A 24,757-nucleotide genomic window follows, 5' to 3' on the forward strand; every position below is an offset into this window, starting at 1 on the left:
AGTGCTGAGGCTACATTAATGCACAGATAAATGGTCTTGGTTTGAAAAGACAGGTGTCTGCTAAGGAAAATGGAAATGATCCCCTGGGCATTGCCCTGCCACATCCCTTCCCTTACAAACATCCATAGAGCTGGAAAAGGACTCACTCACCTTCTCACTAAACACAAGGGAAACACATAAGTCAGGCAAGATCTTCACTCAAGTTCACTCATTGAACACTTGAAACTGGAGCCAAAGCCAGCAAAATACTTGTATTCATTTATAAAGTATCACAAATAGGCAGATGATGAAAGAGTTTGCTGAGTTTAGGAATAAAGCATAAAAAGCCTGTCAAACCAGGACTAGCTAGTGTTCCCAGTGACTAGGTTACAGGCAATGCCTCAAACCTGATGGCCCTTTCTTCCCTCAGATTTTCATGGGGTATCTGTGGTCTCATTCATGTACAGGAAAACTGTAGGCCAGGCCTTTCTTTTAGAAGGGATCAAAGAGCAAAGGCATGATAAGCTAATCATCACCATTCATAGAGCACTGTGGACTCCCCAGCAAGAGGGTCCTGATTTGACCCCAGAGCCTCATGAATCCCAATGCCAAAACTGCTGAAAGTAGCAATGTTACATGCAGGGAGCTGAATCTTGATGAATCAGCATGGTATCCTCAGTCTGTATTGTCTGGACACAGGGAAGAATCTTCTCAGCTTTCTGACACTTTGTCATGCAAAGCAGATGAGCAGAAGCTTCAGTCCTAAAGGCAGAAACCAAAAACGAACAGAGGTCAGAGAGAAACACTTTTATTTCTCCACCTTTACTGAGTCAGCCAAAACTTATTTCAAGATGCTTTAGTGGACAGAAAAACTCAAGCACCTGCAAACTTTGCAGAAGCTGTGTGAGGACTCAGAGACTTGGTGAAACAGAAGATTCCCACATCAACCACCACAATATGTCTATACTACGGAACACAAACAACACTCCGCTGTTGAAAAATAACTGAGCCAGACAAGTGTTGTATCCTCACATAAAGACCCCTGGGCCAGCATAGTTGAAGTTTATCTAGGCACTGTAAGCAGAATTACATTTACTCATTTCTTCAGTAGCAAATTTTCTTCCCCCTGTGTATTCCAATGTGTTTCTTTATTCCATCAAACTAAAGCACCTTTCCAAAATCCTGCCCACTATTCCCCAGTACACGATGAGCAAATTTGTAAAAAGCTCATTATATTATGGCCTTGCACTTAAAGTGCCTATGCAAGTTTAAATTGACTGCAGAATTCTCTTAACTCTGTGAGAGTTTCTTAAAACTACCTTTGTGCTCATTGTCCAAGAAATAGTGTTAATAAATATATCAGTTCTTCTCTCCCCTGCAGCTCAGAGCATTGTAACACTTATTTACGCATTTTTATACACACATAAAAAGTGTCATATATGTGGCAGTCATTGATTGTTCTGTAATGGTTAGGGGATTCATATATCATAGCTCTGGCATACTGATGTTATCATCTTCATGTTTTCAGGCCCAGGAGGAGTTCCATTTTTTAGGTTGATACCATAATTTCTCTTGTTGTCAGTTCCAAGCATTATTGACAAGACTGTCAAGAAGTCACCTTTCATGCATTTATTTTCTCTCCCTCAGTTAATTTAAAGATTTTCAAATTATAAGAAGGATAATTTAGCCTTTAAGGTAGAAATAAATCCAATGGATGCAATGCATTTAAATTTATTTCTTTTACAGTACAATTAGTCGTTCCTGCCCAACAAAGCATTATTTTTATATGGCCTATTGTCTTTTAACTAATATCCAGCTTTTCAGTCCAGGACCTAGAACTCAACTGATTATTTTATTAAATAAGTTTCTATGCAGTTCCATGACATAGAAAAATCATATTTATGCATTATAAATATTGTATCTTAGCACTAGTACTTTAGAACTCTCCATCATAGATGTCACTATAATGAAAAATACTATGGTTGAATTTCTACAAAAAGAGCAGTAAATAAACAGAAATTTAAATTATATTTCCTCAAACCAACTCTTTTGACTAAGAATGACTGCAAAACGTAACCAGAGTCCAAATATCAAATTTACCAGAGCTGTAAAACCTCCATCAATAGGATATTCAGGTAGAAGAAGGTGTTAGTGTAAGATAATCAAGAGAAGAGTCCTCAAGAATAAAAGCAACATATCAGTAACAAATTAGGTATTTAATTGAAACCAAAACTTGTCAAGACACTAAAACACTCACAATTTGTTAATAATCCTGATATCTAATCAAGCAAATTGTTTAGCAATATTAAAGGCCTGTAGGATAAGCTTTCGCATGTAATCAAATCTTCCTGTTTCCCTTCCATTTATTTACAAAGGAATGGGTAGAGCTTTTCAGACATGAAGCAATTTCTATGAAATAGCCTCTTCTCAGCTGCAGAATAAGCCCGCTAAAAGAAGTGCTTCTTGAAAATTAATCTTTATTTCCAGTCACCACAAAAAATGCCAACTCTAAAAAACATTTATCACCTCCTAGTGACTTCAACAGTTCCCATCTCTCTCTGTTAAAAAAAGCTGTAATTATTGTGGATCACTGTCTGAGATCAGACAGCTACAGAAGCTGAACTGGGTAGCACCACAGACCTTTTGGCCCTGGTACAGTGAAAGCCAAAGGAGAGATAAACTCAAGGCAAGAACAGAAGTGAAGACATCATCAGTGTCACATCATCAGAAGTGACAGTCTGGTCACTTTGACCCTCTAAGGCTGCTTTGATGAAGGAAGATGCAACAAGGACTTTTCTGGCAAAAGAAATAACAAAGTACATTACTAGTGCAAGAAGAATAATCAGAAAATTGTGTTTCTAAAAGGGACCGGGACAAAGGGCTCAGAGTGAAAAATTTTGTATGAACATAGTGACCTATAAATACTGGCAAACTGTGTAATAAACTGGCTTTGCTTTGCTGGTATAAGCTGAGTCTGTGTCTGACAATCCTCACAGACCTTTTCTTACCATGTAACCACCAACCACTGTAGGCTTTTACACATATGTAAAGCAGATTGTACCACAGATGTCTGCATTTGTAATAAACAGCTGCTAATATTTATGAAAAAAACCTCCTGACCATCATAACCCCATGGTGACAATCATTTGTTGCTTTTTCTGTTTAGAAGCAAGAGCAGTGGACACATCTTTGTGAGTTCCTTCAGGCTAAATGCATTCAATTCAATGGGAATGATTCCATTCACACCCTGGCTCCTGCCCAGCACTGAAATATCATTTCTGGAACACTCCTAAAGGCCTGATTTTTCACTGTCAGGATTTCATGCAAGTTTTACCTGAAAAAGCATGTCAGGTTGTGTCTATTACTAACCTAGACAGCTTAAGGTAGACATGTTGTAACAGGAACTAAAATGGCTGAAGCTGCCCCAAAATGCAGCAAGCACACATTTTGATCAGAAGATGCTGAACACATTGCTGAAAACCAAAATTGTTTCCTCTAAACAACAGCAAAAAATCCACCCTAAAGGCCTGAATCTCATGCCAGCTAACACGTCCATGGGAGTATGGGGGCTGCACTGAGCCAAAGCAGCAGCGGTTGATCCCATGCAGGAAGGGAAGAGTATCCAGGCCGGGAAGTTTACTGGGATCAACATCTGCCTGAATCTCTTCTTTTTGGTTAAAAATCCCCCAGGACTAAGCCATCCTCAATATGTCTAAACAGTAAGTTTAAAAGGTTCCTTTAAAGTTACAGGTGCTGATGCCTAAATCTCTCCTTCTTTGATGACATTATGCACATCTATCAGAAGGATTTCCATGTTCTCTGTGCAGAGCAAAAAAATGATATTATCATTACAGCTCTCTTCTTCTCTCTTCTCTTTTTCTCTTCTCTTCTCTTCTCTTCTCTTCTCTTCTCTTCTCTTCTCTTCTCTTCTCTTCTCTTCTCTTCTCTTCTCTTCTCTTCTCTTCTCTTCTCTTCTCTCTTCTCTCTTCTCTCTTCTCTCTTCTCTCTTCTCTCTTCTCTCTTCTCTCTTCTCTCCTCTCTCTCCTTTAACCCACCCTGTTCTCCCGGTGCCTCCTCTCCGGGCAGCGGGCAGGGATGCCAGCAGTGCCACCACAGCCACCTTTCCCAGCGGGTTGGTGACAAAGGCAGGGCTCTGGGCGCTGTTTTTCCCAGGGGTGCCCGCCTGGTTCAGCGCGGTTTCGGGGGTGTTTGCGGGGGGCTGTTCCCACGCGGCCGCACACCAGGAGCAGTCACTCAGCATCAGCGGCAGCACAATGCGGCTCCTGCTGCCCCCCGACGGACAGACACACGGACTGCAGCAGAACGGGTGGGGAATGGGCGGGGGGGGATTAAATCTGACACCCTCCCCATGGTCCGTGGGGGAAAACATCACCTTTGGGGAGGGGAAACACCTTTGGTGAGAGAACACAACACCTTTGGTGGGCAGTAGCTGGTGAAGGAGCCCCTGGAGCTGCCCTCCCAGGCATGGCAGAGGGGCTGGGTGGCTCTGCACGGACAGGATGGGACAAATCCCCCCCATTTGGTGTCAGAATAAGGCTCGGGGTCATTCCCGAGGGATTTGGTGGCAGCAGCAGCCTCAGGGAAGCAGGATCAAGGCAGGGCTGTGCCATCACCCAGGTCCCTCTGCAGCCGCTGGTGGGGGAGCAGGGACCAGAGCAGCGTTTGGGGTCACAGGATTGGGTCACAGGGTTTGGGGGCACAGGGTTTAGGGTCACAGGATTGGGGTCACAGGGTTTGGGGGCACAGGGTTTGGGGTCACAGGATATGGGATTACAGATTTGGGGTCACAGGTTTGAGGTCACAGGGTTTAGGGGCACAGGGTTTGGGATTACAGGTTTGTGGTTTCACAGGTTTGAGGTCACTGGGTTTGGGGTCACAGGGTTTGGGGTCAGAGATTTGGGGTCAGAGGTTTGGGATCACAGGGTTTGGGGGTTTGGGGTCACAGAGTTTGAGGCCACAGGGTTTAGGGGCACAGGGTTTGGGATTACAGGTTTGGGGTCACAGGTTTGGGGTCACAGGGTTTGTGGTCACAGGTTTGGGGCCACAGGGTTTAGGGGCACAGGGTTTGGGATTACAGGTTTGGGGTCACAGGTTTAGGGGCACAGAGCTTGGGGTCACAGGTTTGGGATCACAGGTTTGGGAGTTTGGGGTAACGGGGTTTGAGGTCACAGGGTTTAGGGGCACAGGGTTTGGGATCACAGGGTTTGGGGCCACAGGTTTGGGGTCACACGTTTGGGGCACAGGGATTGGGGTCACAGGTTTGAGGTCACAGGGTTTGAGGTCACAGGGTTTGGGATTACAGGCTTGGGATCGCAGGGTTTGAGATCACAGATTTGAGGTCACAGGTTTGGGGTCACATCCATCTGCTCCTTATGTGGGACAAGCATCCACCCCATGGCATGGCATGAGCAGAGCAGATCCCGGGGCGAAGGGGCAGCTGCCCGGCTGGTGGGGACTGTCCCCCCTCACCCTGGCACCCCGGCCTGCCCTCGGTGCTGCCGGCCCTCAGTGTGCTCCTGGTGCCAAAGCACATCCGAGAGCACCATCTCCTGGGCACCGCGGGAACCGTCGAGGAGAACCTCCACGAGGATCTGTCCTTGGGCATTTTGGGCTGCCCTGGCTGAAGAGGTCTCCTCGTGGTGGGATTCATCCTGAGGAGCAGAATGGACACCCCAGAAGGAAAAAACGCTGATTTCCCCACTCTAATTCAAGCAAAGCAAGCGTGGGGGAAGATGGACAAGCTTGTGGGGGATGAGGGCAGGGTGAGGGATGGGCAAAGGAGGAAGAGGAGGAGGATGAGGGCAGGGTGAGGGATGGGCAGAGGGGTGAGTGCCCAGCCCCGGTGCAGGATCAGCTGCAGGATGTGCAGCTCACCCCGCGCTGCAGCCCCAGAGGCTCCCGGCACCCCTTCAGCGCCGGATTCCTTGAGCTGACCGACCCCGCAGCATCACACGGGGATGGTAGGACCGTGCCTCCTGTCCTGTCCCTGTCGCTGTCCCTGTCCCTGACCCCGCCGCATCACACGGGGATGGCCGGACCGTGCCTCCTGTCTCTGTCCCGTCCCGGTCCCTGTCCCAGTCGCTGTCCCTGCCCCCGCGCCTGACGCCAGCTCCTCGCCCACTCCCGTGCCAAGCGGGCCAGCGGAGCCCTTTAAAGGCAAACGGGTTCCTCCGCATTCACTTCGCGGGAGCTGTCCCTGCCCGTCCCTGCTCGTCCCTCCCTGTCCCAGCTCGTCCCTGCCCGTCCCTGCCCTGTCCCGCTCCAGCCTTTGCTCCAGCAACGCGCCCTCCTCAGCCGCAGCCGGCACCCGCTGTCCCAGGGGTGGCCCCGCGGTGTCCCGGAGCTGTCCCGGGCCAGCCCCGTGCCTGGGCAGAGCCGTGCATGGAGGGGCCGCTGCCCTGGGGCCCCACAGCAGGTAAGGGGATTTTGGGGCCCAGGGTAAGGGAGGGGAGCAGTAATCCCTGATCCCTCCTGAGCCAGGGCAGGAGCCTGGGTCTGTTCTGTGCCAGGAGGGGAGTCCTGGTGTCCCTGCGGCCCTGGGTGACGGCCCTGCAGGAGAGGGCAGCCCAGCCAGGGATAGCAGAATCCCAGATCAGCTGGAAGGGTGTCCATGGCACAGCTGGGTGTGAGAAAAGGGGAGCAGGCTGGGCAGGGGCTGGAAATGCTGCCAGGTCTGGAAAAACCTGCAGCTTGAGGAAAGTCAGGCTCCGAGCCGGTCTGAGGGCTGAGCTGAGCGTGTCCCCTCTCCCTTCTCCTCTCTGCCCTCTCCCTTTGTGCCCGGGGAGAGGCAGGGCAGAGCTTCAGCCCCATGGGAGCGCCTCACACTGCTCTGGGGCTGGGCTGGGATGGCTCTGCCTTCCCTCCTCTCTGACTAACCCTGGCACAGGCTGGCTGCACCCAGCTCCAGCCTGAGCGTGCCCACAGCCTGGGGATGCCATGGCCTGGGCACCATGGCCTGGCCACCACCATGGCCTGGGGATGCCATGGCCTGGCCTCCAACAGGGCCTGGGGATGCCATGGCTTGGCCTCCAGCACAGCCTGGAGATGTCATGGCCTGGCCACCATGGCCTGGGGATGCCATGGCCTGGCCTCCAGCACGGCCTAGCCACCACCATGGCCACCACGGCCTGGCCACCAGCCTGGGCCATTCACCAGCAGCCTGGAAGGAGCCCAGTGTGAGTGTCTGCTGCCTGCCCTGGCCATGTCACCTCCCTGGCTGTGTCACCTCCCTGCTCCACCAGCCTGGCTGCTCCAGGCTCCCCCAGGCCCCTCAGAAGTCTCTGGGATGGGAGCAGCTCCCTGTCCCTGGCAGGTTCCAGCCTGGGATGGGAATGCCCAGCAGCTGAGCACAGAGGCACTGGTGACACAGTGTGAGCCTGGGATGGTGTAGTTTGTTTCTGGGATGGCACAGTTTGTGTCTGGGATGGCACAGTGTGAGCCTGGGATGGCACAGTGTGAGGCTGGGATGGCACAGTTTGTGTCTGGGATGGCACGGTGTGAGCCTGGGATGGCACAGTTTGTGTCTGGGATGGCACGGTGTGAGACTGGGATGGCACAGTCTGTACCAGGAATGTCATAGTCTGTGCCTGGAATTTCTCTACCAGGCATTCAGCAGTCAGGGCTCTGTGCAGGGGCTCAGCCCCTTGCCCCAGGCTTTGCCAGCCAAGGAGTTTTGCCCTGCAGGGCTTCGGGGCTGAGACCTTCCATCCATCCCTGCCCAGGGGCTGAACTGTGCTGAGAGTGGCCAGGCCATGGTGGGCACCCATCCATCCCACCCTAGAGTGGCCAGGCCATGGTGGGCACCCATCCATCCCACCCTAGACTGGCCAGGCCATGGTGGGCACCCATCCCACCCCATGAGGAATTGCCAAGGGGTGAGGACAGGACGCAGAATGGCTTCAGACTGACCCAGGGCAGGGCTGGATGGGATATTGGGAATTGTTCCCTGGCAGGGTGGGCAGTGCCTGGAGAGCTGAAGGGATGGACAGAATGATCGCTGCCACCCAAGCGTGATTAACCCCTTGTGCCCCTCCTCGCCAGCACATCAGCGATGTCCGAGGCCCCCCCCAGCAAGGAGGCTGCCCCGGCCGAGTGCCCCGTGTGCTACGAGCGGTTCCAGCCCCTGGAGGCCACGCAGCGCCGCCTCAGCTGCGGCCACACCTTCTGCCACGACTGCCTGGTGAAGTGCCTGCTGTCGGCCAAGCTGGGCGGGCACGTCCAGAGCAGCATCGTGTGCCCCGTGTGCCGCTTCGTCACCTTCCTCAGCAGGAGGAAGGTTCTGTGGCTGCCCAGGGCCGCCGACCCCCGCGTGCTGCAGGTGCCCCTGGCACAGCTGGCCAGGAGCGAGGCCACCAACACCCTGGAGGTGCCACTGTCCCCATCTTCCCTGGCACACCTGTCTAAGAGTGAGCCCAGCCATACCCTGGAGGTATCCCTGTCCCCATCCTCCCTGTCCTGGCTGTCCAAGAACGAGTCCCCCAGCACACTGGAGGTGTCCCTGTCCCCATCTTCCCTGTCCCAGCGGGCCAGGACTGAGCCTCCCAACACGCTGGAGGTGCCACTGTCCCCATCCTTCCTGTCCCAGCTGGCCAAGAACGAACCCCCCAACACTCTGGTGGTGCCCCTGTCCCAGCTGTCCAAGAGCGAGGCCACCAACACCCTGGAGGTGTCCCTGTCCCCATCCTCCCTGTCCCAGCTGGCCAGGAGCGAGCCCCCCAACACTCTGGTGGTCCCCAGTCACTTCGTGCTGCCGGAGCAGAGCGTGGGGCGGGTTTCCCCCGGGGCAGGGCTGGCACGGGAGGCTCACATCTTTGTCATCAGCGAGCGCGGCATGCCGCTGCTGGCCGCCCAGCGCTGCCGATCGGGGCTGCCCGGGGGCACCGGCGGGGACACGGCCAGCACAGGGTCGGTGTCGGTGTCATCCAGCCCCGCGCTGGGGCTGCAGTGCTGCCAGTCCCCCATGGCCCTGGCCGTGATGCTGGTGCTGACCGTGGCCATGCTGGCCGCCGTGCTGCCCTGGCTGCTGCTGGTCAGGAGGGATCTATAGCACGGCTGGGACACCGCGGAGGTGTCGCTGGGGCGGGGACACAGCCGGGATGGAGCCTGAGACCTCCTGGAGAAAGCCCGGGATGGATTCCCTCTCTGAGAGCTCCAGGAGAAAGCCCAGAAGCAGCCCCGGGTGCAGCTCCTTTCTCACCTGCCCAGGGACTGAACAGACTCTCAGACCTTCCTGCACACCTCCAGCTGCTCCCAGTGTCACTGCTGGCCCTTTCTGTCCCTTCTGGTTAAGATACGGCAGCCAAAGCCTGCTGTGGCTCCTGCAGGGTGTCTGTCTGTGCAGAGGAGCCTCCTGCACCCCATGGCAGCACCTGCAGGGTGAGGGGCTGTGCTGCTCCTGCCCAGCTCAGCACCCTGGCACCGGGCACAGCCACAGGCTCTGGGGCCAGGGCTGCCAGGCTGTGGGGCTCTGGGGGTCCCCAGGCTCCAGGGACATCAGGAACATTGTGATGGAGCCAGCCTGGAGCAGGAACTCAGCTTCCAACCCGGGATGGAGGAACCAGAGCCTGCAGCTGCTGGGCATGAGGGCAGGGAAACCAGAGGATGGAGAGAGCAATGCTGGCCCTGCTGAGCTCCCCTTCCCCCTGCCAGCCTCCCTGCAGGGCCCTGGGGTGGGAGGGGAGCACTTGTCCCCAGCCCAGTCTGTACCTTCATCACCTTTGTCCTCCTGACCCAGTCCCTGGCCCCGTGGGTGCTGCTCTCACTCTGTCACCTGGGAATGTGTCACTTCATGGGCACCCCAGGGTGAGCAGGATTCCCTCACTGTCACCTCAATGTGAGCAGGACATCTCTCACTGTCCCCCAGGGTGAGCAGGGCGTCCCTGCCTGTCACTCCAATGTGAGCAGGATTCCCTCACTATCCCCCAAACGGAGCAGGGTGTCCCTCACCATCACCCCAAAGTGAGCAGGATGTCTCTGCCTGTCCCCCACAGGAGGTGGCAGTGGGGCACAGGGCTGGCCCAGAGTTTCCATGCTCCTGAGGGAGTGACAAACACAGCCAGCAGTGCCAGCAGTGCCAGCAGTGCCAGCAGTGCCACCAGGGTGGCTTTAGGACCAGACAGGACTTTCAGGGTAACAAATGAAGACAATGTGGGGCTGGGGAGGGGGAGCAATGCAGGGCAGGGGAGCTGATGGTGTCCCCTGCCATCCATGAGGACACTGCCCTGCTGGCCTGCTGCTCCCTGTGAGGTTCCTGCACTGCCCCAGCCCTGTCCCAGTGTCCCCAGCCAATCCTGGGGTGCCGTGACCCTGACCCCGTGTGAGAAGTGCCTGAGACACCGCACTGGAATGGAAACGCTGTTTCATAAGCAATGGTGACCTGGTGCTGACGTGTGCCTGCCTCATTATTGAACACAAACCCTGTCATTAATTGTGTCTGGGCAATCAGGGCAGGGTGCCAGGGCAGCAGCCCCGTGTGGGAGGTGGCACAGGGCAGCTGCAGCCCTGGAAATGTTTGGGGGGCAGTGGGGATGGGGAGAGCTGCGCTGGGACACTGGGAGGGGCTGGGGGTGTCTGGGGCTGTGCCAGGGTCAGGCACGGGCACAGGGCACACCCAGGGAGGACAGCAGGGTGTTTTCCTCCCACAGGGTGGCACTGCTTGGCCAGGGATGGTGGGCAGGGCTGGCAGGGGCAGCCCAGAGCCCCCAGCCCCTGCCCTGGGTGGGTGAGGGACAGAACTGGGGACATCCTGGGAATTGCTGTGCCAGGCATGCAGGGATGGCACCTCCTGAGCTGCACAGTGCTGCTTTGTGCCCAGGGCCACTGTCCCTGTGTCCTCGATGTCCCTGGGTCCTCACTGTCCCTGCGTCCTCGCTGTTCCCACATCCTCACTGTCCTCATGTCCTCCCTGTCCCCACATCCTCACTGTCCCCATGTTCTCATTGTCCCCGTGTCCTCGCTGTCCCCAGCCCAGGCCTTGTGTCCCAGTGCTCCCCAGGGATGTTCCTGCTGTTTGAGGCTGGAATCCTCCTGGATGAGGGAAAGCTGCTCCCAGATCCTCCTGTGCAGCTGGAAAAGCTGCCCGGCACTGCTGCAGTGCTGCTGGGGCAGAGCCAGGCCCTTGGGACCCAGGGACCCTGAACCCCATCCAGTGCCACCCCTGGGACACATCCCACTGTCCCAGGTGCTCCCAGCCCCAATGTCCAGCCTGGCCTTGGGCACTGCCAGGGATGCAGGGGCAGCCCCAGCTGCTCTGGGCACCTGTGCCAGGGCTGCCCACCCTCACAGGGAAGGGTTTCATCCTCACATCTGCCTGATCCCTGCTCCTGTGCAGCCCAGGCTCCCCACACACAGCTCTGCTGGGCATGGCACCTGGAGCTGCTGCAGGTTCCTGGCCACATCCTGACCACATCCTGGCTGCCCTGGGAGCCCCACCGTGTCCCTGTGCCACTGCTGCTGCACCCCAAATGTCCCCATGGCTCCCAGCCCTCCTTGGGGTTCCCAGCAGAGTCCCCTCGGTGCTGAGCTGGCCCAGCCCTGCTACCTGCATGTGCCACCCCTGTCTCACAGGTGACACTGTCCCTGCCCAGGGTCCAGGCCTGGTCACAGCAGCAGCCAGGGGTCACACAAGGCCATGAGCAGTGACCCGAAGAGCCCATTAGGGCAATCATTGCCTGTCAATTATCATCGATTATTGCCTAATGGGGGTGTGGGGAGGGAGCCAGGACTGTGCTGCAGCTGGGGGAGGCCAGGGCTGCGCACACAGGGCTGTGCACACAGACCTCAGCTAATGGCACTGCCTGCAGGGCCAGGGACACTCCCTGCAGGCAGAGAGCACAGCCTGCTGCTCCCTGGGCTGGGGCTGGCACATCCCTGGGTGTCCCCTGCCACCTCCTGTCCCTGCTCTGCCCACAGCTGGGCTCTGTGCAGCCCCAGGTGTGCCCTGACACCTCCTGGCCCTGCTCTGCCCACAGCTGGGCTCAGTGCAGCACTAGTTGTGTCCTGCTCCTCCCGGGCTGGTCTCAGCTGGGCTGTGGCTGCTCCATCACCCTCCTGGCAGGTGCCAGCGTGTGCCATTGCCCTGCCCTCCCCCAGACCAGCTCTGCAGGATGGCAGCAGGCTCCCAGCTCCAGCAAAGGCTGTGTCATGCTTCATTAGCAGCAGGAGGTGGCACTTGGATGGCACAGGATGGCAGGAGTGGGAATTGAGCAGCCCAGGAGTGCTGGCTGAGCAGGCGGGGCTGCGGATCCATTAGGGAGCAACCCCAGATCCATCAGCCAGGCCTGGGCATCAATTATTGAACAGCAGCTCCTGCTCTGAGCTCCTGTGAGCTCCTGTGAGCTCTGCTCTGCAGGGCCGGCTGGGGCTGGGATGGGATGGGGATGGGATGGGATGGGATGGGATGGGATGGGATGGGATGGGATGGGATGGGATGGGATGGGGATGGGATGGGGATGGGATGGGATGGGGATGGGGATGGGATGGGATGGGATGGGGATGGGGATGGGGATGGGGATGGAATGGGATGGGGATGGGATGGGATGGGATGGGATGGGATGGGATGGGATGGGATGGGATGGGATGGGATGGGATGAGGATGGGATGGGATGGGATGGGATGGGATGGGAATGGGGATGGGATGGGATGGGATGGGATGGGATGGGATGGGGATGGGGATGGGATGGGGATGGGATGGGATGGGATGGGGATGGGGATGGGATGGGATGGGGATGGGGATGGGATGGGGATGGGATGGGGATGGGATGGGATGGGATGGGATGGAGATGGGATGGGGATAGGATGGGATGGGATGGGGATGGGATGGGATGGGATGGGGATGGGATGGGATGGGGATGGGATGGGATGGGATGGGATGGGATGGGATGGGGATGGGATGGGGATAGGATGGGATGGGATGGGGATGGGATGGGATGGGATGGGGATGGGATAGGATGGGATGGGATGGGGATGGGATGGGATGGGATGGGATGGGATGGGATGGGATGGGATGGGGATGGGATGGGGATGGGATGGGATGGGATGGGATGGGGATGGGATGGGGATAGGATGGGATGGGATGGGGATGGGATGGGATGGGATGGGGATGGGATAGGATGGGATGGGATGGGGATGGGATGGGATGGGATGGGATGGGATGGGATGGGATGGGATGGGATGGGATGGGGATGGGGATGGGGATGGGATGGGATGGGATGGGATGGGATGGGATGGGATGGGATGGGATGGGATGGGGATGGGATGGGGATGGGCATCCCAAAATGAGGGATCACAGGGACAGGGATGGGGTGGAGCTGTTTCCTGGTGAGGGGCTGATTTCTGTCCCTGTGGCTGTTGGCAGGGGACAAAGCTGAGGTGCACCCCTCGGCCAGGGCTGGAAGGGTTAAATCCCAGCTCGGAGCCCATCCCTGTGCCTGGGCTGGGCTGGAACCAGCTGGGGCCGGGGCTGGGACCGGGCACCCCCTGCTCGGGGTGGGGGACACACAGGAGGGGCTGGGAGAACCTGTTCCTCCAGGATGTGCAGATCCTGCTTGTCCCCCAGCCCACGGACAGCTGAGGGGGCAGCAGGAGGAGTTTGGGGTCCCCTGCCAGGTCGGGGGGGGGTCCCTCTGCACCCCCCAGGCACCTCCCTGCTCTGGGGGCAGCCCTGTTTGCCCACATTAGGAAAATCAATCCACAAACATCAGAGGTTTATGTGCCAAAAGGAGACAGAGGGGTCCTTTAGGCTTTATTCCAATAAAGGGAGAGGCCATGGGGCATTGCCGTGCTGAGCCACCCCTGGGGTGGCACTGAGGCTCTGAATCCTCTCCTGGCCTGGCAGCTCTGCTCAGCTCTCAGCACTGAGGTCTCTGAGTGCTCCCTTAGAGGGTGCCTGGACCTTGGCTGAGCACACCTGGCCCCTCCAGAGCTGCATTTCACCCAGGGAATCCTCTGTCCTCTGGGTGTGCTGTCTGGCTCTCCCATCCCTGCCCAGAGCTGGTCCCAGCCTGGCACTGGGCTGCACTGGGGGCACTGGGCTGCACTGGGCAGTGTGGGCTGCACTGGGGCACTGGGCTGCACTGGGCAGTGTGGGCAGCGGGGAGCCCTGCTGGGCCATCCCAGCCCTGCAGGAAGGGTGGCAGAGCTGTCAGCCCGTCCCTGTGGCTCTGGGACCCTGCTCAGGACAGGGGGAAGAGGCTCTGCTGCCACCAGGCTGGGCCAGCAGCGGGCAGGGGGTGAGAGCAGGCTGATGGGAGAGGGGGCAAAGGGGTGTGCATCCTTTAGGGGGTGTCCATCCCTCAGACAATGTCCAATGTCCATCTTTCAGACAATGCCCATCCTTCAGACAATGTCCATCCTCCAGGGTCTGTCCATCCCTCAGGGTCTGTCCATCCCTCAGGGGCTGTCCCGAGTGGCTGTGCCAGTGTCCCCAGCCCAGCAGAGTGACACAGCTCCCTCTGGGCTGGCTGTGCAAGAGCAGCAGGGCAGAGTCCTTGTGTGGAGCTGCTCCTCTTCCTCTGCTCCCTCCTGGCATCCTCTGCTGTCCTTTCCTCTCTCCCTATAAACAGAGTGAGAGGAGGTGTGAATGCTTTAAAAAACCCTGAAAAGAACTAAGAAATTGCAGTTCTCCTCAATAAAGAGGTGTGGAATCAAACCTCAGGGACTCAGGGCTCCCTGTCCCAGCAGACAGAGCCCCAGCAGCTCTGGGGTGCCCAGGGGATGCCAAAGGGATACTCAGGATCAGCCCAGCTCTATATACAAGTGAGGCTGGTGACATTTGGACCAACAGGACGATTTTCCCTCCCTGGAAGTTCCAGACTCATGAGCAAACCCTGGCACTGTTGATGCTGCCCTGGTCCCCGTCCTGGTGCCCAGTGAGGGATCCACGGCAGAGGGTGAAGGAGCCCAGAGAGCTGAGGGCAGGTCCAGGACACAGGAGGGGACTCCTGGAGCCCCCTCAGCATTTGGGGCTGCAGCATCAGCACAGGAAGCGCTGCTGGCTTCGGGTGTGACTGGGGGCACAGAGTGGTCAGGAGCAGAGGGAGCTGCTGGTTCCCAGTGCCCGCCTGGGCTCTGTGCCATGGCCACGGGGCTGTGCCAGGCCCAAGGATCTGGAACAGCCCCCAGGCTGCAGCAAACAGCACAAAACCACAAAAACCCAGAGGGGAAGATAAGCCCTTGAGTCAATACCTGGGGCTGGGCCAGTGCTCCCAGCGCTGCTCACACAGGGGACAGGGAGCACGGGGGCTCACCCACTCCTGGCCTGCATCATGAATGAAGTGTATGAATATGCAACAGGCTGTTGCTTTTAAGGGTTAATCCTCTGTTAACGTCTGTCCTGTTTTGGGCTTATTTTGCCCAGAAAATGGTACCCGGATGTTCGTAACCCTTTGTTTCTGTTGTCTCATATTGTCCTAATCCAAATTGTCCCAATTATCATTACTCTAATTGTATTACTATTTTTATAACCATTTTATTACTATTAAACCTTTAAAATTTTTAAAACAAGTGACTGGTACTTTTCACAGTGACAGAGCCCTCAGCTGGGATTTCCAGGCTGCACTGACTGCTCAGCACTGGCAATTAAAAACCCCCGAGCAAATAAAGGAGGGTTGGGCTGCTGCTGCCCTTCCTCCTCTGCAGCTCAGGATCCCACTGAGGCTTGTCATGCCTTATCCCCAGGCACATCAAGGAAATGGCTGAAGGACCGAGTGCCAGGGGCACAGGGGTGGAAAAACCCCCTGGGAGCTGCTGGGGGCAAAGCTGAGCTCCTGCCTGGGCATCCTGGGCTGTGGGACATAGGGCAGCCTGCACCACAGCAAAACCTGGCTCTGTCCCCTGTGGGCACTGCCAGCAAGAGAGGAAATCAAGGGAAAAATAAGAAAATGATAAAAAAAGAATCTCACTGGCTGTGAGGGGCTTTCTAGGGAACTGTGTGAGGCAGTGACCCTGTTGTGGATCACAGGTGGGACATGGCACTGGCAGTGATTTCACTGATTGATTTCACTGATCTCACTGATTTCACTGTTTTCCCTTGTTTCACTGATTTCCCTTATTTCCCGGATTTCCCTGATTTCACTAACTCCACTGATTTCACAGGAGAACATCCCTGGGGTGCTGGTGGAGGACACCATCCCTGCAGTAGTGCTCTCCAGCACTCAGACATCTCCAGCTCTCCTGAATTTTGGTGCTGCTGCTCCCAGCTCAGCCCAAGGGGAGCCCTCTGATGTTCCCAGGCTGTGCTGATGCTCAAACAGAGCCCTCTGAGGTCCCCAGGCTGTGCTGATGCTCAAATAGAGCCCTCTGATGTTCCCAGGCTGTGCTGATGCTCAAACAGAGCCCTCTGAGGGTCCCAGGCTGTGCTGATGCTCTGTGCTCCCCATGCTGCAGGACCAGGCAGGACCTGACCTTTCTGCCCCTTGGGTGGCTGCTAAACCCAGCCAGGCACATTCCAGCCAAGCCTGAGATTAGCAGGGCTTAATCTCAGAGCCAATGTTCAGGCCTGGTACCTTGTACCCATTTCTGTGTGCTCAGCATTTGTCACCACGCTCCTGCAGCACATCACAGCAGGGACCTGGGGACACAGCTTGCACTTGGATTTGCACTGGGCAGACATTCCCTGGTGGGAAAAGGCCCCTGGCAGCACTCAGGGTGTGATGGGGGCACGCAGGAGCAGCTGGGTGTGCTCCTCACCCCTCACACTGAGGCTCTGGTGCTGAGGCACAGCCTGGATTTTCCTTCTGGCCCTCCCTGTTTGCCCAGGGTGTGTGGCCACGGGTGGCTTGTGCCCCTTGTCCCCAGGGTGTGTGGCTTGTGTATCCTTGTCCCCAGGGTGTATGGCCATGTGTGGTTCATGCCCCTTGTCCCCAGGGTGTGTGACTCCTGCTCCTTGTCCCCAGGGTGTGTGGCCATGGGTGGTGGCTCGTGCTCCTTGTCCCCCTGGGTGTGTGGTTTATGTATCCTTGTCCCCCTGAAGCACAAAACTGTCACCAGAGAGCAGCAGCTCTGCAGGACCCTCCTCTCTGAGCAGCATCTGATGGGAAGCCCTGAGGAGTCCCACCCCAGAGACAGCAGCACCTCCAAAGTGCAGCAAACCCCCTCCCAGAATTAACCCATCTCATCAAACCAGCCTCCTGACCCTCATTAATCCACTCCAGAGCACTCCAAAACCTGCTCTGCTCCTGGGAGCTGCTGCCAGCAGCAGGAGCTGTGCCAGGAGCTCTGCATCCCCCACATCCCACCAAGCATCCCCAAGCTGTGGGTACCTTTCCCCCGAGGCTCCGTTGGGTGCCTGGTGTTGTGAGCACCAGCAGGTCCCACCTTGGGTCTCCTCTGGGCTCTCTCCACCCCCTGAGCGATGCTTTGGGTCCTGCCAGGTGCACCAGACCAGGCTCCCACCATGGCTGGGGGTGTTCTTCACATGCTGGTGATGCTTTGGGTTCTGCCAGGACCAAGCTCCTGCTGTGGCTGGAGGAGGCCTCCACCCTCTGAGTGATGTTTGGGTCCTGCCAGGTGCACCAGACCAGGCTCCCACCGTGGCTGGAGGAGCCCTCCACCCTCTGAGTGATGTTTGGGTCCTGCCAGGGGAACAAGACCAAGCTCCTGCTGTGGCTTGAGGTGCTCTCCATGTTCTGTTGATGCTTTGAGTCCTGCCAGGAGCACAGGACCAAGATCCCACCATGGCTGGGGGTGCTCTCCATGTTCTGAGCGATGCTTTGAGTCCTGCCAGAAGAGGATTAAGTTCCAGCTGTGGCTGAGGATGCTCTCCACCTGCTGAGCGATGCTTAGGGTCCTGCCAGGAACACAAGACCAAGTTCCAGCTGTGTCTCTGGGTGTTCTTCATCCCCTGAGCAATGCTTTGGGTCCTGCCAGGTGCACAGGACCAAGTTCCTGCTGTGGCTGGGGGTGCTCTCCACATTCTAAACGACACTTTGGGTCCTGCCAGAACAGGACCAAGCTCCTGCCGTGGTTGGGGGTGCTTTCCTCCTGCTGAACGATGCTTTGGGTCCTGCCAGGTGCACCAGACCAAGTTGCTCCCATTGCTCTGGGTGTTCTTCACCCCCTGAGTGACGCTTTGGGTCCTGCCAGGTGCACAGGACCAAGTTCCCGCTGTGGCTGGGGGTGCTCTCCAGGTTCTGAGCGATGTTTGGGTCCTGCCAGGAGCACAGGACCAATCTCCTTCTGAGGCTGGGGGTGCTCTCCAGGTTCTGAGCAATGTTTGGGTCCTGCCAGGTGCACAGGACCAATCTCCTTCTGAGGCTGGGGGTGTTCTCCACATTCTGACGATGCTTTGGGTCCTGCCAGCACCAAGCTCCCACCGTGGCTGGGGGTGCTCTCCAGGTTCTGATGATGCTTTGGGTCCTGCCAGCACCAAGCTCCCCCCGGGCTGGGCTCAGCTGCACTGCAGCTCCCCGAGGGGCACCTCGATGTTGAAGGTGTACCAGAAGACCCAGAAGACGAGGCTGAAGGCCAGCAGCAGGGCCCCCCCGTAAACGAAGAAGTCCCAGAAGCTGAGGGGAGCGAAGATGCCCAGGAGGAGGAAGAGGAGCCCCAGGAAGTCGCAGATGAGCCCCAGCAGGGCGATGGCCGGGCAGTACCCCCGCAGCACCCACCGGGTGCCCATGGTGCCCATGGTGCCCGGTTAGCCCCTCAGGGCAGCGGGAGCAGCATCCCTGCCCTGCCCGGCTCCCCGCACTGCTCCCGCTGCCAGGAGGAAGTGCAAATGTCACAACACACCTTGCAGAACAGTCGGGAGCGAGCGCACGATACAGCGTTAACCCTTTCATTGCCCTGCCCCTGCCCGGCCCCTGGGCAACACCACCCTGGTGCTCTGTGCCCACTCAGGTGCCACTGCTTCACATCCAGACTATCCCAAAGGGGCAAATCTGTCCTGGGGAGTTCCATGGGAGCCCACCCTGCTCTGTGCTCCCCCAGGTGTAGCTACTCCACATCCAAATCCGTCCTAAAGGTGTAAATCTGTACCTGCTCCAGTTCGAGTGGTTCCATGGCAGCCCACCCTGCTGCTCTGTGCCCTTTCAGGTGTAGCTGTTTCACATCCAAGTCTGTCCCAAAGGTGCAAATCTGCCCTGCCCCAGCCCAGGGGGTTCCATGGGAGCCCATCCCGGTGCTCTGTGCTCACCCAGGTGTAGGTTCTCCCAGTCCAGTCTGTCTCAAAGGTGCAAATCTGCCCTGCCCCAGCCATGTTCCTGCCTCCCAACCTCATCCCAAATTTATCCTAATCTTATCCCAACTTTATCCCAATCTTATCCCAACTTTATCCCAGCCTTCTCCTAACCTTCTCCCAACCTTATCCGAAACTTATCCCAACTTTATCCCAGCCCTATCCCAACCTCATCCCAAATTTATCCCAAACTTCTCCCTCCTGTCTCCCTTCTCCAAACTTTATCCCAATTTTATCCCAACCTTACCCCAGCCTTATCTCAACTTTACCCCAACCTTATCCCATCCTTATCCCAACCTTCCCCCAACCTTATCTCAACTTTACCCCAACCTTTTCCCTTCCTTATCCCAACCTTATCCTGACCTTCTCCATCTGCCACTCCCAAACACACACCCACAGCCCTGAGCAAACCCTCTGCTCCCTGAGCAGCTCCTTGCCCTGGGCACCAGGAAAAAATGGTTCCTTCCCCATTTTCCATGTGCCCAGCATCCAGGGTGGAAACAGGGAGGGGTTTTTAGGGTTTCAAACTCACTGTGGGCACTGAGACCCCCTGAAGGGTTTGCTCTCACTGAGCACAGGGAAAGCTGCTGGGTTTTGGGGAGGGATGGGCAAGTGCAGCTCGTCCTGCTGGGATCTCACCTGGAGGAGCAGCAGCAGCACTTTGGGGTGCTCTGGCAGCCTGGCTGGGATCCAGGATCAGGCATGGAGCCAGCCAGGGGAATCTGGGCCACCAGCCCTCAGCAGCCCGAGGCTGTTTCCAGGAAAGGTCTGGAAGGTCTCAGGGATGCCAGGAAAGGTCTGGAAGGTCTCAGGGATGTGAAGGTGTGATCACAGTCACCAGTGGTCACCTGTTCCCTTCCACACCTCAATGCTTTATCCCAGCATCTGCACAGACCTGAGTGCCCCAAGGGTGAGTGTGCCTGAGATCCTGGAATCGTGGGAGGGGTTGGGTTGGAAGGGACCTTAAAGATCATCAATTTCACCCTCTGCCATGGCAGGGACACCTTCCACTATCCCAGGATGCTCCAAGCCCTGTCCGGCCTGGCCTTGGGCACTGCCCGGGATCCAGGGGCAGCCCCAGCTGTGCCAGGTCCTGCCCACCCTGCCAGGGAACAACTCTCAATTCCCAATATCCCATCCAGCCCTGCCCTCTGGCAGTGGAAGCCATTCCCTGAGTCCTGTCCCCCATCCCTTGTCCAAAGTCCCCCTCCAGCCCTCTTTGAGCCACTTTAGGTCCTGGAACTCGGGCAAGATGTGAGCTCCTCAGCGAGGGGTCTGCCCCAGGGCTGTGCCCACCTTTGGGCAGGTTTGGTGCTCTGGAAGCCCAGGAATGAGGCAGCTCACACACCTGGAGCAGGGCGTGCTCCAGCCCAGCCTGCTGGGCGGGTTTGCTGCCCGACCTTTGAGATGCAGGGCAATATTTCCTCTTTCAGCTGCTCTGCACAGATAATGACTTTTGTAATGGATTTCCTGTTCTTTTTATAGCACAGGGGAAGCTGGCAGGCTCATATCTGAGCTTGCTTCAGTGAGACATAATTATGTTTGCTGGAAAACCTGATCTTTTCTCTGAACGTGTTTTTCTTTGGTCTGGTCCAAAGCATCGCAGCAGGACCCAAAGAGGCTTCAGTGGGAGTGAAGAGGAACAGCAGGGAGCAGCCAAACAGGGTCTGGAGGTGCATGGGAGGAGTCCAAGGGTGGGAACCTCCCCATGGGCTGGTCCAAGGTGCATCCAGCCCAGCCCTGCCCAGCCATGGCAGGAGGACGCAGCAGGTGAACCCTCCTGGGTCCTGCTCCTCATGGACGTCTCAGCGCCCACCACTGTTAGGTTATGCAGGATAAATGGCACATTCTTCTCTCTTGTTTCCACTGTCTCTTGTTTTTAATCTGTTGTCCATAAAACCATTTAAATCCACGGGTACTCCTTGTCTGTGCAGCCTCCCACATCCCAGGGAGGTGAAGGTTCCCTGGTGCCACAACACAGAGGCAGAAATTCATTCATTTCCCAGCAGCTCTGTGGGTTTTGCTGGGCCACAGCAGGGCGTGAATTTTATGTCAGCTCCTTAAGAAACCCTTGTAAGGAGCCCTCAGGCTCCAGCTCATTCCAAGAAAAGGATGCAATTCCCATCCTTGGGAGCTCCAATGCAAAATTCCCTCTGTCCCTGGCAGTGATCAGGCATTTATACCCTCTGCTACCAAGGAGGAATTCCCACTTTGCTCCTGCACTTCCACCTGCAGTTATCCCCCTGCTCTTAATCTGACTTCCCCTCAATTATCTCCCACCTTTAATCTGACTTTCTCTCCCTGCTGTTAATCTGAGTTTCCCCAATGTTCCTGTCCCTTTGCCTCCCTGTCCCTCAATTATCTCCCACCTGTTAATCTGACTTTCCCACAGTTATCCCCCTGCTGTTAATCTGAGTTTTCCCTCAGTTATCTCCCCCCTATAAATCTGATTTCCCCCTAACATTCCTGTCCCTTTGCCTCCCTGTTCCAGCACAGATCTGGGCAGCAAACACTGAGTTCCATCTGATGAATCCTCTCCTCACAGGCTGTGCTGGTCCTTGGCTGTTTCCTTTGCCCTGCAGGCTCCATCCTCTTGCCAGGACAGAGCTGTTCCCCCAGCCCTCACCCAGCCCCAAAGCAGCCCCAGCCCCATTCCTGTTGGAATTCAGGACATCACTCTGGCTGTGCTGCAGTGCCCAAACCCCTGCCAGGGGGCTCAAAGACCCTGGCACAGAGCCCAAGACCCCTGTGCCTTTGATTATGACCCATGGAGCAAATTACCAACCTTATATGAGGATCTGCAAGCCACAGAAGTATAAGTAGAATAATAATCAGTTTGTCTCAGGGTGAAAAATGGATTTTTGGGGTTTTTCGTATGGGGGTTCAGGGGGCAAGATGGAGGGATCTGGGCGTGTTCTGCCTTTCTCCTTCTTCTCCTTGGCCTCCATCTTCTGCTGTGATGTTGGCACTTTGGGATTGGTTTAGAGTAGAAGCTCACTGTCTAACATAGGTCATAGGTATGGGGAAGTAATTGTAAATATTGTACACGTAGTTTTTAGTATAAAAACATAACACAGCCCTGGGGCAGGCACACCTTTGACTGTCTTGCTGAGAGGACCTCAGTTGGACAGAAGAAAGAATTTTATAAATAAGAAACAATAAACAACCTTGATAACGAGACCAGAAGAGCTCTGACTCCTTCTTCAAGCGCTGGGCTGGCAAAAGAGACTTTGTGACACATCTCAGGGTCACTGTGAGCAGCAGAAGCCCCGACACATTCCTTGTCCTGCCCCTGTCCTGGCCAGCCCCCCTGCCCAGTGGGTGCCCCACCACCCCAGCCCCTCTACCCAGCAGAGATGTGACACTGGAGCAGCCACGTGAGGTCCCTTGGGAAGATTTCCTTTAATGAAACCTCACATTCCTGCTATAAATAAAGTCTGGAATCCAATTCAATTCTTCCTCTCGGTGACGTTTTATCCCACTGACATTTCAGTGAGTGCCTCCTCCTTGGCCAGGGCCAGCAGGAGCTCCCTCTGTGCTTCTGGCAGTCCTGGGGCAGCCCTGTGGGAAGGCAGCCCTGGCTGGGCACAGCTCTGGGCAGCAGGACCCATCTCCACCCAGGGCAGCTCCAGGGTGCCCACCCTGTGCCCACCCCTGCACCAGCTGGCACCTCGGGCTGCTCTCCACCTTCTCCTGGTCTCCCATGCTGAATCCTGGTGCCCACCTGGCTGCAGCTGCCCCAGCAGGAGTTTTGGGGGACCATCCCTGCCCGTGGCAGCAGCAGGAGCAGGGGCTGGGAGCTGTGCCAGGGCAGGATTGCAAACAGCACTGAGCGTGGCACGGCACGAGGGATGGCACAGGAACAAAGGGCTCTGCTGGGTCCCTGCCAGGCCTGGCACAGCCAAACTGGCACTGCCTGCACAGGGGTGTCTGCACCATCAGGAAAAAACAAAGTTCAGGGCCAGGCTGAGCCTGAGGCAAAGGGATTTGTGTGCTCAAACACTCCTAAGTCAGCTGTGCCAGCTGCCGGGATGGGATGTGCCACCTCCAGCTCTGCCCACACGGATCATGAGAGCATGGAGGGCACACCCAGGCACACAGCCCTGGTCACAGACTGGCACGAGTGCCAGGGTGAGCCAGAGCTCCCTGCCAGCCAGGATGGGGACACACAAAGGCTCAGCTCTCAGGTCCCTGAGAGAGGCACAGCTTCAGGCAGAGGGGTTGGAGTGGCAGAAATGAGGGAGCTCAGCAGGGAGGGCCAGGGGGAGGCTGAGTGTGGGGAGAGAACTAGCCCTGAGCTCCCACAGCTCACACCATTCCCAGACACATCTCCCTTGTCCCTGCCCTGCCAGGTGTCTGGAGCAGCAGGGGCTGGGACCCTCTGTAGGATCTGAGACCTTCTGTAGGATTTGGGACCCTCTGTAGGGTTTGTGTCCCTCTGCTTCTGCTGTGTCTCCTGCTGCTGTGCAGACCCTCCAGCCTCTCTGGCTATTCAGGGAGCTGGAAGGAATTGTGGCTCCTCTCCCCTCTGCTGGTGGATCCTGCAGAACCTCCTGGGGGATCTGGGTTCCTTTCGGGTTTTGCTTCAGCCCAGGCTCCTCTGGGGCTGTGCTTTACCCACTTTGTGTTCTTGAGTCACTCTTTGGACAGGGAGGTGATGCAGAGATCTGGGACCTGCCTTGCTGGGATCAGCTGGAAATTCCTGCTCCTTTTTCCCTGGGATGACGTGGATGGAGCACAAAGTTCATTTTCACACTGGAGGGAAGCCACTGACAGGGGTGAAATCCTCTGGGAAGTACAAGAAAGTGTTTGCTCTCAAGGTTGATCAACATAGGCTGGAGGAGGGCAGGGAACCTCCTGGAGGAGCTCCTGGCTGCCCTCAGCGGTTGAAGAAGAAGGACTTGAGGCTCTGCAGGAACTGGGACTTCTGCCTCTGCTTCTGCTTCTTGCGGATGATGGGGATCCACACCAGGCCGCACACCAGGAGCATCAGTCCCAGGGACAGGAAGGCCGGGCCGGACATCTTGTAGACCTTCTTGTGCTTCTTGAGGAAGCAGGCCAGGCTGGTGATGACCACCCCGAAGAGGAAGATGGCCACTCCCACGGCCACCACCACCAGGGGCTTGCGGTAAATGTCCCACCTGCTCCGGGGGGTGCTGCTGGTCCACACGGACTCGCTGCGGGAGGAGCTCATGCACAGCGTGCTGCCCGTGCTGCTGGCCATCAGCTCCCTGCCCTGGGGACACTGCTCGCTGCCATCCGGGCTCCTGGCGGGCTCCTCCATGGTGCTGGGAGCAGGAGGACACCTGGAGGGACAAAAGAGAAAGCAGGGAAAGGGATGGAGGGAGTTGCAGCTCGTTTGGGGGTCCCCAGGTGTTGGAGCGTTGGGGGTAGGAGGGTTGGGATGGATGGAGATGAGAGGTCTCTGAAGCCAGGGCTTGGAACTTGGGGTTTATTGCAAAGGGCCTGTGGTTTATTCAAAGGGCCTGTGGTTTATTCAAAGGGCCTGGGACCTGCTGGGAGCTGCCAGCCACAGCTCAGAGCAGGCCCCAAAGAGGGAGAGAGAGGTAAAGAGAAGGAAAG

At 56.7% G+C, this 24,757-nt stretch overlaps 2 protein-coding genes across 2 annotated transcripts; one reads left to right on the forward strand and one right to left on the reverse strand.

Moving 5' to 3' along the window:
• Positions 1-8,050: 8,050 nt before the first annotated feature.
• Positions 8,051-9,046, forward strand: LOC132082024 (RING finger protein 222-like). The gene is made up of 2 exons (XM_059486064.1): positions 8,051-8,317; positions 8,666-9,046. The coding sequence occupies exons 1-2, from the start codon at positions 8,051-8,053 to the stop codon at positions 9,044-9,046; spliced, it is 648 nt and encodes a 215-aa protein (XP_059342047.1).
• Positions 9,047-24,053: 15,007 nt separating this feature from the next.
• Positions 24,054-24,458, reverse strand: PIRT (phosphoinositide interacting regulator of transient receptor potential channels). Its single transcript, XM_059486132.1, has one exon. It carries the CDS (start codon positions 24,456-24,458, stop codon positions 24,054-24,056), a length of 405 nt encoding a protein of 134 aa, XP_059342115.1.
• Positions 24,459-24,757: the final 299 nt, after the last annotated feature.

The sequence above is a fragment of the Ammospiza nelsoni genome, chromosome 19, assembly GCF_027579445.1.
Source record: "Ammospiza nelsoni isolate bAmmNel1 chromosome 19, bAmmNel1.pri, whole genome shotgun sequence".
In the NCBI taxonomy this organism is placed as follows: domain Eukaryota; kingdom Metazoa; phylum Chordata; class Aves; order Passeriformes; family Passerellidae; genus Ammospiza; species Ammospiza nelsoni.

Bases quoted from the DNA above. Each gene is read 5' to 3' on its own strand.
- PIRT (XM_059486132.1), bottom strand. From the start codon at position 24,458: ATGGAGGAGCCCGCCAGGAGCCCGGATGGCAGCGAGCAGTGTCCCCAG.
- LOC132082024 (XM_059486064.1), top strand. From the start codon at position 8,051: ATGTCCGAGGCCCCCCCCAGCAAGGAGGCTGCCCCGGCCGAGTGCCCC. The intron at 8,318-8,665 runs GTGCCCCTGGCA...AACACCCTGGAG, and splicing joins CCGACCCCCGCGTGCTGCAG to GTGTCCCTGTCCCCATCCTC.